This window comes from Musca domestica, unplaced genomic scaffold, assembly GCF_030504385.1.
Source record: "Musca domestica strain aabys unplaced genomic scaffold, Musca_domestica.polishedcontigs.V.1.1 141, whole genome shotgun sequence".
Lineage (NCBI taxonomy): Eukaryota > Metazoa > Arthropoda > Insecta > Diptera > Muscidae > Musca > Musca domestica.
The window spans coordinates 1050582-1063489 of record NW_026712194.1 but is presented as its reverse complement, the minus strand read 5'-3'; the positions used below and the strand labels follow the sequence as shown (position 1 = coordinate 1063489).

Sequence of the window (12908 nt, the reverse complement as noted above, 5' to 3'; positions counted from 1 at the left end):
AATTAACAATATTTTAATGCATTCTTATTTGTCAACAGAGTATCAAACGCCGTGAAATGGAAACATATAAAATCAAAACATTACAAAAAATGTTGGAACAGGAGCTATTGAACTTGGAGCGTTTAAAGGGGGATACTAACAATTCGGGCTATAAGACATCTGAAGCAAATATAAAAACATTGCGGGAACAGTTGCGATCTGCAGGAGCTGAGGTGAGTAAAAATCCGAAGGTGATGGCCAACTGTTGGCAAACCCTCCCAATTATCCTCTACCTACTCCCATTCTTTGTACGTGTGTATACTATGGCAATAGCACGGTCGAACGTGTTCGGCTAATTTCCCCCCAAATTAAATGATGAGCTGCTGCAATTGTAATCCATCCGTAGTCAGGCTTTTTTAATATCCGAAACCACCTTTTTTAATGTTTCCCAATAGTTATATAGGCTCACCTTTCAACAATTGAATGTTTCCCCGTCCCCATTCCGTTAGCCTGAATACTTTTGCCATGTACCAAAATATATTGAATTGTCAGAATATGTCATAGGGCATGCATTGTAGATACCTCTGAAGCTAGGCTGTGCTTGCCAAACTAAACTTATCATAATTATTTGCCAATACTGCGCTACTATTGATGAAATGCAAAAATAACCCTCCAACAAGTTGTGCTTTTCGTAGGGGGATAGTAAAAAGAAATCAAATAACACGCACACACACATGTAACAAATCCTAACCGATGTGAAAGAGTGTCGCCTTTTTCGCTGATTTCCAGAAAATGTCATTCAACAAAAAATATCATTTACAATACACACTTATATCAAACAATTGTATACACATATATACACGTATATACACAAACAAACCAAACACCTCCAAACAATTGCATATCTTTTTTCAATTAACAGGACACACCACCAATTAAGTTACAAGCTATGGCGAGCAATAACGGTAAAAGTGTAGGTTTAATGTCGCCAAATCAGTTCCATCACTTGTCTACGTCTTCCTCCAATCAGTCAACTTCACCACAATTTTCTACACATCTTAACCCACATCATTCCCAAAATCACAACAACCAAGCCACAACACCACAAGCATCACAATCATCACCAGCATTTCTGTCGTTGTTACCGCGTTCGTTGTCGTCTCTATCGTTGGGCGGTCGTAGAAATAAAACTGACAAAGACTCAATAGCCGCTCCTCTAAATAACACTACGGATTTCTTGCATACAACCTCCTCTTTCATGGACGCTGTTTCGCCCACGGGCCTGGGTAATATGGCTTCCTCCTCCGGGTCACCATTGAATATGTCACAGTCCCTGCACAACCCACAACAGATGCAACAGCAGCGAAATTCGGCTCAGCAACTCTTTCATTTGCATCAGCAACATTTACAGCACCAATCCAGCAAAGGTTCCTCCAAAGCAACCAAGGGAAAAAATAAATACTCTTCCCAGTCGAAAAATGTGATAGAAGAGGACGACATTCCTCCACCTCTGCCTCAGAGGAATCCGACACGACAAATAAATTTGGATGCTTCGAATAATAACTGTGGGAACCACAGTTTTTCGCCTATTTCCGATCTGGACAATGCCGGAGGGGGTGGTGCGAACTCGCCTATAAGGCAATCACCCCAGCCGCCTCTGGGGTCGGGCCACAACTCTCCACAGAATGCAGGCAACAAATTCAAACGCTCCAAGACAAAGACCAAGGCCCTGTCCGATCCAAAAATGTCAACACAAATATTTCTTCAAATGGAAAGCGCCGGTTCTCACAATTCGCCCAACGACGACAGTCAATTGGACGAATTACCTCCGCCGCTACCACCCCGACAGCCGGGTATGCTCGAAGATCCCCAGCAATCAGTTCATCGTGGAAGCAATCAAAACCTGTCCAGTGTCAGGCCTTCGCCGAATAGTGTTGATACTTTATTGCAGTATCCACTTGTTTCGACATGTACGCCAGTTCATCGCGATAATATGTCCGCTGCATTCCCTCTCTCGCAGAGACCCAACATCGTTCAACAATTGCAACAGCATCAGCAACACCAACAAATGCATATCACTGCAAGTGGCGGCGCCAATGTAGCTGTAAGTATAAAACTACCCACAATATGTTTCTCTTTTAAAGAAATCTGGTATCGGGGTACTCAACATGCATTAAATACTTCTTCTTCTGCGTTGGAATATCATAGCTTATAAAGTATTTTTGTGTTCATGTCAAGTTTGGTGGCAAAAAAAGCTCAGTACGAACCAAACACTTAACCTCTTACTAAAATGGGAAGGGGACTAAATGTATCTCATTTGTAGGTTTACATACTAAATGTCATTTTGATGTTGTTTCTCTCTTAACCACCACCACATAAACCCATGTCAGTACAGGCAATCCATGATTGAAACATATAGGAAAAGCGTCAATTATAATTCTGTAGATTTGTTAAATGTTGCTGTACAATCAGGGATTGCCTGTCTGCCTACCCATATTCTCATTGTTTAATGTCATCTTGCACCACTTCCTAACATTACACCAACTAACAAAATTTGTTTGTTTGCTATACTTATTTTACATGTATTATTCAAAAGTTGCCCGGAAGTTCCTTTATATCTGCCAATTGATCTGAACATTTGTTCACATATTTTCTATTGGTTTAATGCCACGATACTAGTGGATGTTCCCTACTGCTGTTGACAGACTAGCTTCCTACCGTAGATGCTAATAAATCCACCTTGGCCCAGTAGTTAAAATTATTGGTTTTGTGCACCCATTTATTTGCAGCTAGTCTCCCACTTTAAATGAATGTTCCCAAATCAGTGATTTGCAATTTGGTACGTTTAAGTCTAAAGTATTAACAACCGAATGTATTGGTGTTTGGGTAGCAATCACCAAGAGTCAGTGGGAGTTATTAGACTATAATTTTACTTTAAGTGTGTAGTTATTGGGTTGATGTGGTGTTACTCTTACGAAATGCAAATCGCGAATGGCGAGTTGCATATCTGGTTGCCAGAGCGCCAAATAAGCGTGATTTGTTAATTGTTTCTAATTTTTTAGGTTTTGGGCCAGACTCCGCAGAATGTCAATAATATGAGCAAGCATAGACGAGTGGTGTCATCACCGGAAAATATGCACCCAAGGCACCCGGGTAAGTCAATTTTTTTTTTAATTTTTTAATTTTTATTTTTTATCCTTTCATCTTTCATATGATGGATGTGTGGTATTCATTCGCTGCTTTGAAATCATTTTGAACAGATCGCCATATAAAGACTAATTCGGGCTCATGGGAACTAATTGAAAAAGATGACGAAGTTACACCGCCAGGCACACCTCCACCACCTTATAGACATGCACATTCCGCCAGCTTATCCGGCAATGAGGACAACCTTCATGAACATGGTGGTGCATCGACAAGTGGAATTTGCATTGAATCTCATCAATTTACCCCTCTGGGTGTGGCGATTTCACCACCACCTTTACCACATTCCAGTCGTATACACGCGGCACAGACAAGTTGTACCCAGAAGGAAATCATGTCGATGGAAGATGAGGATGCCTCCGACCAAGAGGGTCCATTCATTGACGAGAATGGTCCCTTCAATTCGTTGCCACGGCTATTGGAGGGCTCAAACGTTGCATTTTTGGCAGTATTTTTAAATTATGTTCTGTCCAACTCGGAACCGGCGCCGTTGCTATTTTATCTCATTACTGGCCTTTATAAGGAGGGTACTGCAAAGGACATGCGCAAATGGGTGTATGAAATTCACTCAACCTTTTTGGTGCCCCGTGCTCCTTTGTCGTGGTATCGCCAAGACGAGATGCTGGCACGTGAAGTGGATGCCGTTCTCCAGAACGAGTTCGACAAAGTAGAAATTCTAAGAAAAGTTTTTTGGAAAAGCCGCAAGAAAGCCAGAGACGTCATCTGTGAGCAACTTAGAGAGTTTCAACAAAAGCGGACCGCCGGCTTGGGAACCATATACGGGCCAACAGACGCCCAACTGACGGAGGCCAAGGGCGACAAGCAACGAGAACAACAAATTTTCGAAGACACCCTGATGAAAAAATTGCAGATTATAATGTAAGTTGCCTTTGGTTATTTCGATTCTGTCAACTAAAACCTTATAACGTCCTCCTGTTTTTTAGTGACGAGTACGAAAAAGATCTTCCAGCCGAAGATCCGAAGAAGCTGGCTCTCTGTTCCGCTTTATCGACAGTTATACATCGGATATTCATAACACGATCCCATCCTAATAGTATAATAGACCGGGTTCATCACTTCGTTAGTCGCGAGAAAAGTTTCAAATCACGTTTAATGGGCAAAAAAGGAAAGGTATATATCTCAAAACAAATCCATTGCACATAACGAGCTATTTGTACATGGATGCACCATGTTATAAAAAGCAACTACCCACACCTAAAATACTTTTCGTTTCTTTTTTTCAATTCAGATGATTGTCCGTGGTCATCCATTAGTATTGAGGCAATACTATGAGGTGACCCACTGCAATCATTGCCAGACGATAATTTGGGGCGTTAGTCCACAAGGCTTCCATTGTACAGGTAACCGAAGACTAGCACAGCTTTACATTAACTGTTTTCATTTAATTGAGCGAATTTTCCTTTTTAACAGACTGTAAATTAAATATTCACCGTCCTTGTTCGAAAATATTAGAGGAAAATTGCCCAGGTCCATTACCACAGGCGAAGCGAAAAGATAAAGATCTGAACAACGACAGTAAAATTAGTAAACTAATCATGGGAAAAATTCGTCCAAAAACGTCAGTCGACGCAAGTGGAGGTAATGCATGAAGCAGTCTAAAACAATACGAAACAAAATGCCTAATCTATCGTATAATTTCAGACAAACGTCAACGACAGGATCCCGATGATTTCGATCCCCAATTGGATTTTACACATGGTGAGTAGATTTATGAAACAAAATATTTTCTGCGTATAAAAATATTAGCCACCCGACTACTGAGTTTGGTGTCAAAAGACAAAATTAATTGTCAACCTGTTGTCAAAAGGCCTTGATTGTGACCATGTTATGTGCTGGCCGTTTTTTTAAATGTGATTAAATTGAAAATTTCTGTAGAAACCATCTGGTTGTTTTCATCAATTTCAAAGCCGTATACACAAATTCAATTCGATCAAAATTTACTTGATATCGAATGCGAGAAATTGCCCAAGACTTCAATTGTAGTCCCTATTATAGAGATTTTGAAGTGAACAAAGCTCTTCAGCCACTCTCCAATATGCAATTTCAGGTCCTTATTATTAGTAAGTGTTATATATTTTATTATCACTCTCAAAAGTTTATAAACTTGAGAAATTGTCTAAATCAAATCTTAAAATAAGTTATGATTTGAGGGTAAAAAAAAAAACAACTATAAATATAAAAAGGGTTTCCTATGACATGCGGGATAAAATCTCAATAAATAGATTTTTAATCTGAAGAGAAGATATCATGTAAAATACTTAACCCGTCATAAGCATATAGTGGAGATATTAAAATAAATGATATTTAAAAAAAATCTATGCAAATGTATACGGGTGGACCGACCATGTGATACCGTTTTGGCTAGAATGAAAAAGTCCCTCAAAAATATTGGGATGCATCATTTTAATTTGATTTATGTCACTGCTGTCAATGTTCATGTATTTTTGTAAACAAAATACAGAGATGATAATGATATATCTTTGCCACATTTTATTCTCCTTGTGCGCCAAGTATGCAATGTGAGTCCAGACCTATTATTAAATTACTAAAAACACAACTATAAAATTTAAGGATTCCTACCATCATATTAAATAAAGAGTAATGTGTACACTTTAATGGAACAGCTGTTTGATAAGACGTATGAAACAAAAATGGCAACCCTCTCGCGTCAATGTACCAACAATTTCGAGAAAGCAGTTCACAACAAGAGAATGTGCTGGGAAATTAAGAGAATATACATTATTTGTTTGCTCTTCTCTCGTCGATGTATGAATGTAGCGTTTACAATGTTTATTCCCCCATGCGAGCGCAAAGTAACAGCCCATCACTCACCACAGACATTCCCATCCACATCCCCATCACCACCCCAAACCTCCATCCTTCCCCACATCAAGGAGTCGAACAGCTAGCCAGCAGTGAACGATAATCACATTCAAGCAATCGAGTTATCAGTTGTGTTTTCCAAAACGGCGAATACGGACGTTCGAAACAGTAGTTGCTCGGCTCGTTTGCTCCCTTGACATACACAAAACCCGCTAATTCAAAGAATAGTGAAAGAAACGGGCGTGATAAAACTTTCCAAAAAATGAAAGACGGGCGCATTTACGCTGCCATTCGTGTGTACAAATGTGTCCTATTCGCACTGGTGAATGAATAAAGAAAATTCACAAATTATGCAGTGCAACATCTATTGTCGACTTGTAGACCGATTTAGACTAATAAACCAATATTAGGGTTGCATTTTTTGTGTTTTAAGTAGTCGTGGTGAAAGTACTGGAGATGTTTGTGTTGTTCGAATTTATGTTGTTAAGGTGCATCAATGGATTCGACAAATGATATGGACATGTCACACAATGATGAATGCATCTTATTGTAATTATGTCGACGGGTAGTAGTCGTTGTGTGTTTTTTTGTTTGAGCACACATAAGTCACACTGTTTTTCGTGTAAAACATATTCACACACACACGCGCGCACTCACACACAACATACTTTCAGTCATGTAAACAAAATTAAATTTGTGTACGTTTGGGAGGGTTTGTTCTTTACGTCGGTTCAATGCATCTTTATCGCCACAGCCTGGGAGCAGACATACAGACATACATATGCACGGACGTATTGATTCACTGACCTTATGTGATTTCAAATCAAAGTGCTTGTCCATGCCGACAGGAGTTTTGTTTCAATTCTGAATTAGGTGCACCTCAAAGCCAGATAAAAGTTGTTCGGGGTGCAGAAGTGATGTCGGCGCTTGGTCTGGACAAAACAGTGGAGTGGGTAAATTTGCAAATGGTTGCAAAGCATCTATGCAAAATGTTGTACCCATGTCAAGATCGAAACGGTAACTCCAAACTCCAAAGCAATTTTCTCCAAAGACTAGGAATTTGATATCGGAGTTTCTTTTATTTACAACGACTATTTGGTTTATTCCTCTAATTATAAAGAGTAAAATCGTAGAACTTTTATTACCATCAAGCACAAGCACACCAATCGGAGCAATTCTCTTGACAAAATGTCAAAATGACAAAACACCGTATATCGTAGGAGCTGTAGGTACAGGAGCTGGAAGCGAACGTGAAAACAAACAAAACGATTAACGTGCACTCACACGAAGTCATAAACTTTAACATTTTATTCAATCGTTTTGTACTCGAAACAATGCCAGAAGTACACAAAGAGTACGATTGCCTTAATGTACGTCGACTGTGATTCGCCGAATTGTATCGTTTGCCATGAACCATGTCCAAATGTTTTCTATGTGAAATGATGGCTAGTACATTAAGAGTTGTCATTCTAAATATTGTCTCTTGTACCGGTTTCCCTTGTATGAGGACATAATAAATATTCAGTTTTTTTGTTTCCACTTATTTACACCAACATTACGAAATAATAAAGAAGTTCCGTTATCTGTTTGGTTTCGATTGGTTCTTTGGGAAATAGAGAAGGAGACGATGGCAAACGATTCGTGTAGTTTATTTTCGTACTCTTGTAGCTGACATCAATTGTGAACTTCAAATACCAAACAAAACGTTGAAATATGAGGTTATAATCATTAAAATACAGAGTACCTGCAGGTACTAACGGTTGCTATAGTAAAACGTGGACCCCTATAGACCATGCTCCGCGCCATATGTGGATTCTATCACGGACTATAAATGCTGATGAAAAATAAATCTGTTAGGAAATGTGTCTTAAACTTAACCAAACTCATGAACCGATTTAACAAATACCCCAGATTTGACCTGTTAGGATATGTGCCTTAAGCTCATCCAAGGTCATGCATAGTGACATTGTTTGGACCTTTACAACTGGTGTCAAGTTAAGTCTTTTTGGTCAGTCAGTCAACACATGGGCAAGAAGCAAATTACTTTTTCGGAAGGCATTGACGTTTCCGCCCTGTCAGATTATCACATTTTTTATGTTTCTAATTGTCGTCACATCCAAAATAATTCCAAGAATTCCTCCTGCTTCCTTATTACAAAAGAAGTTTATGTCACACATTTTCTTTTTTAAAATATAATTTACAAAAAACCCTCAATCGCAATCGCTTCCTTGTCCGCAATTCGCATTACATTCAAGTTTTACAACAAATTCTGTAAAGGAACGTCATGGTTGTACTTTCATTTTATGTAAGCATCTTTGGAAGAGATTTTTAATGAAGTATATTTCTGTTAGTTACAGTAATTATCCACATTCGAATAACGGCCCTTTTCTTGATATATATTCCTGCCAAGAGAATGTCGCCCAAAGTATTTAAATCAGGTTTACTAACTGTGGCGAGAGTGTGTCTTGGACAATTTGTTTCCTGTAACAAAACTAATACCACCAAGATGACCTATGTGTTCTTTTCATTTTGTCTTTATTCGAATTCCACTAATGTGATACACTAATCGTCTGAAAAATCTGTTCATACAAAAATTGGGTCTATCATTTTCCGTTCTTCTTACCCTTGCCCTCCCATTCTATCCCTCATCCATCCTCGGTTGCGTTATTTACGACGGAACTTCCATAATGTGCGGTACTACAACTTTATATTAATGCTGACAACATTTGATTCGCCTTCTTCGTCTCACCTTAGAGCGGCATTTCCCATTTCTTACAAATAATGTGCAAAATGTGGGTGAAGATTGGCTGCGCTGTCGTCAGAAATTTTCCCCAGACTTTGTTTTTCATTCATGTTTTGATACAGTCGGGCGAACCAATACCAACAGCCAGCAGCAGCACTCATTGACCGCAATGGTGTTTAAACAAAAGTTTCATTTGTTGAAATCGGTTGTTTGTTTACATTACCAGATTCGAATATTTTTGTCTAAAACGAAAAGAAAAAACATTTTTCCAAACTTTGCAGTAAACGAAAGTTATTTATAGCGCAAGAACATTGTACGTTTGAGACCTTAAAACATTAGCATTTATTTTATATATTGAAAGATTACAAAAAATGACAGCCGCGTCGAAATGTATTCGATTTTATAAAGACGGATATGTGGGTTTTACTAACGTAATTCATGCCCATGGTGTGGCGTGTTCTATCCGGACAACAGTAGTTTCCGGGTACATGCACCTCAAAGTTAGTTCCAAATGATGAGCAGACCGATGCTCGAGTTTAAGTTGTGTTAACCTGCCTAACCTAATGTAGTCGTCGCCTGACCTGTGTTGTGACATCAGATCGAATCTTCAAGCACCTTTCCGGAAAAAATGACAGTGTAACAAAATAATGACGAACAAATTCTTTTTTCGTTTCAAAAATATTGCCTTTTATGGAGCAATGTCTGTGTGCCTACCCGTTCGAAAATTTTAATGTTCAAGTTAAAAATGTAGATTTAATAAACTGATAAATGGACGCTCTGCTAGACACAAAAGAAATCAGTGCAGTAACCACCATCATGGACATTGATCCATTGGCCGCTCCTACAGTTCGCAGAAACCCAAGCATAAAGAGGTTGTTAAAATTCCCTTGGGGTGGACAACACCAAGGTCAAGGTAAGCATCTGACAATAATTTTTGTTAAATATGCGATCTGGATTCAAGGTCTGTTTTGAAACCGTCTGTGTATACGATTTGACCTTCGTTTTCAAAATTTATGTTCGTTCTACTGATGTGAAAGTGAAGTGCTGTGGGCCCAGTAATAATGATGGCAACACTGAAATCGATCTACTAAATTAATGAGTCTGGGCACGAACCATGTTAAAAGCTTTTCAAAGTTTCGATGGAATGGTAATTATTTCCCTATGCGAACATACACTTTTTTCTTGCAAAACAACTAACTCCCTCACACAATTGTGGAAGTATATGGGTGATTTCACAGATGTGCCGTTGCCACGGTCGCACGAAGAGCACACTTGCTTGTTTTCTCTGCACCTTCCCGTTGAAACAAAGAACGATCGAAGGAGCGGAGCACTCAACTGTCGATCTCACGAACTCTCATCGAGAGGTGCGTGGATCTCATGTGTGCGATGACACACAAATACAAAGTGTTTCCGTTAAAAATCCTCTTCGTACGAACAAAATGCCCAGCGAACTGTCGCCTCTCCCATGCCCTTGTGCGCTTCCTCTCCCAACGGACAAGCCGAGAAACTACACATTCTTGTGCTTGACGGTTTTGTTCCCTCTCTGGTAGGGTTCAGTTCGATTTGCAAGACCATGCGGTGGTCATTGTGACGCGCCGATATTTGCATTAATAAATTGTTTGTTTTTTTTTATTGTTCCTAAATTGCAAGGAAAAAATTGTCGCTGGTATTCGACAAATCTTGAAGACGCGTCTTGGGAAAACAAACGGATCTATGCATTTCTCGGAGCTTCCTCGTTATGTTAATAAATTTTAATGTTTTGTGTGTCGCGTTTAAAATACAACAAAACGTAACTGTATATAGATCGTACCTACATATGTATGTATGTGTCTGCAATTTCAAACGGCCAACAACAAATATTCTCAAAAATAGAAAAAAATGTGCAAATGTGAAGTGAAAAGAGATTATGTGAAAGAAGGAAAAGAATAAATTACAAAATTCAAACGTATTAGCAATTACTTCGTGCATTTTCAATGTTTCACCAGCGACAGATATCTGAAATGTTTTTTTTTTTTTTTTTTTGTAATAACAAAACTTGAGCTTCCCCCAAGTCTTTGCCTCTTTAATTTAATCGCGCTTAGTTGAATTTTGAAACAGTAATAAATTTGTTCTCTTCGACCGAGACCACCAAGGCATGTCAAGGAATTATTTTTAAGAATATCAAATGTATTCGGACTTCTCCTGGTCTTCTCTGGCATTTCATTTCGTTTCATTTATTTACGAAGCATTACAAACAAGCATATATGGATGATATATCTTATATATATCTTAACTAGGTTACACATAAATTCGTGGCAAATACATCGCATATGCAAATGTAAATAAATTTGTCAGTCGGTTCGCCGACACGTATATGCGAACCATATGTGTCAGTCATATTGAGACATTTCGCCCTTGAAGCGAAGTTAGTTTCAACTACTTATCCGATAACCCCTACCCTTTATATATAATTTATTTATTTTATATAGTTTTTATTTATTTTCAATTTGCACAGTAACCTAGCCTATAGTGCCATGGACAGTTCCAAAAAGTTCTTTTTTAACATTTTGAGGACAAAAGAATCAGGAAAAATTATGTCAGTCCCTAATATTCACTACAGAGAGAGTTTCTTAAGTTTCATCATTTCAATTCCCATTAATAATTTGATCGCTCCACTGCAGGGCAAGTTTAACTATCCCAAATTCATTTAAATGGCTAGAACACTTCTCATCACGAATTCGATTTCCATTTAAAAATAGGAAGGATATATTAAACTTTTGAGATGTGTATGGTTTAAGTTTTAGCGTGTGTGTGTCTATGGTTTAAGTTCACAACATACGGCGATCTAACCTAAAATTGTTGAATTTTTGCTATAAATAAGGATAAAATTCGACTGCTTTCGATGTATCAATTTTTCCCAAGGCCGTGAATCCAAAAACCTAGATCGAATGTATAGACCCATTGTCCATCCAAACCCCAATTCAAATTTTTTATCTCCTTAAAACATTTCAAATATTTCTTTTTTTTTTTGTAAAAATTAATATTTGAAGCTCTATCAATACAACATGTAACAATAACAATGTGATGACAGAATGTTTTATTTATATTTTGATAAGAATGTTTTTTTTTTTTAATTCGTTATATCCTTATTTTCGGTATTTTGAAGGTTTCTTGACATTTTGGCTTTCCAATGGAAAATTATTACTCCATATTATAGCTCGAGTATAACGCCGTCTTTACTTGTTTATTGTTTGCCGACATTGCCAATTCAAATCTGAATTCATTCAGAACCAAAGAGAGGCGAATAAACTTGCCTGGCGAAGCAAGCAACACACATCAATTATTGAGAATACAATCAAAATATTGAGCTAACATTGAATGTGCTTGCCGACTAGTTAGGTACATACGACGATTATTAATTATTTTTGTTTAAAATGCGTCACCACTATCAAATATAAAACAAATACGTATCTTAAAAAACTGCTTACCGTTTGGTTCTATTACATCATTTGTTTATTTTTTTTCTTTTGACTGTGCTGTTGACAGTCAACCAAATGGAACCAGAACCAAGTGAGGTAGTTAAGCGAATTTGAAAAAGGTAGACGTAAGAATTTTTTCGTTGACAAAGTTTGTTTTGTTTTTAGCTTTTAGACCAACACAACCGAGCAGGCGGTATATCTGCGGTCAGGTAATAATAATGTCCCGAGGTGGACAAAAACATTTTCACAGAATAGAAAAAGTCATTTTCCGAATAATGCATATGATTATAATAATATAATCACATTCATACATACAGTTGCTGAAAAATGGGGTCACTGGTAGTAAAATACAATTCTAATAAAAAAGTCAACAATAAAAGGAAGATTATAGTCCGGCGAAAATAAAATATATTACATTCGAAATTGTGAAAGAGCTATTCCTGTTATACTACCGAGCATGAAAACACAGATCGGGTTATTAGGCTATGGAAAATCTAATTACTGTGGTTTTAAACATTGTGGACACTCAATTGTTTGGTGATATTAAGGGGAGTACTAACTAACTGCTTTCAGTGAAATTGCTTTTCCACTAGCAGCGATGCTTTTTCCTCCGTCACTATATAGAGGCACATTTTTAAGCGTGATTTACTCAAAAATATTCATTTGTTTGAGCTTTTAAT

At 37.9% G+C, this 12908-nt stretch overlaps 1 protein-coding gene across 3 annotated transcripts in view; it reads left to right on the top strand.

Moving 5' to 3' along the window:
- The window catches only part of LOC101890835 (uncharacterized), a 45721-nt gene that overhangs the window by 8637 nt on the left and 24176 nt on the right, over positions 1–12908 (top strand). Inside the window, exons 7-14 of one of the 3 annotated variants that reach the window (XM_005184071.4) lie at positions 39–212; positions 902–2083; positions 3042–3132; positions 3240–4062; positions 4128–4314; positions 4433–4544; positions 4615–4782; positions 4846–4902. In XM_005184071.4, coding sequence (XP_005184128.2) covers positions 39–212; positions 902–2083; positions 3042–3132; positions 3240–4062; positions 4128–4314; positions 4433–4544; positions 4615–4782; positions 4846–4902 — 2794 coding nt within the window. The remainder of the gene's footprint in view (positions 1–38; positions 213–901; positions 2084–3041; positions 3133–3239; positions 4063–4127; positions 4315–4432; positions 4545–4614; positions 4783–4845; positions 4903–12908) is intronic. The other 2 variants (XM_059119300.1, XM_005184074.4) reach the window with 2 other exon arrangements.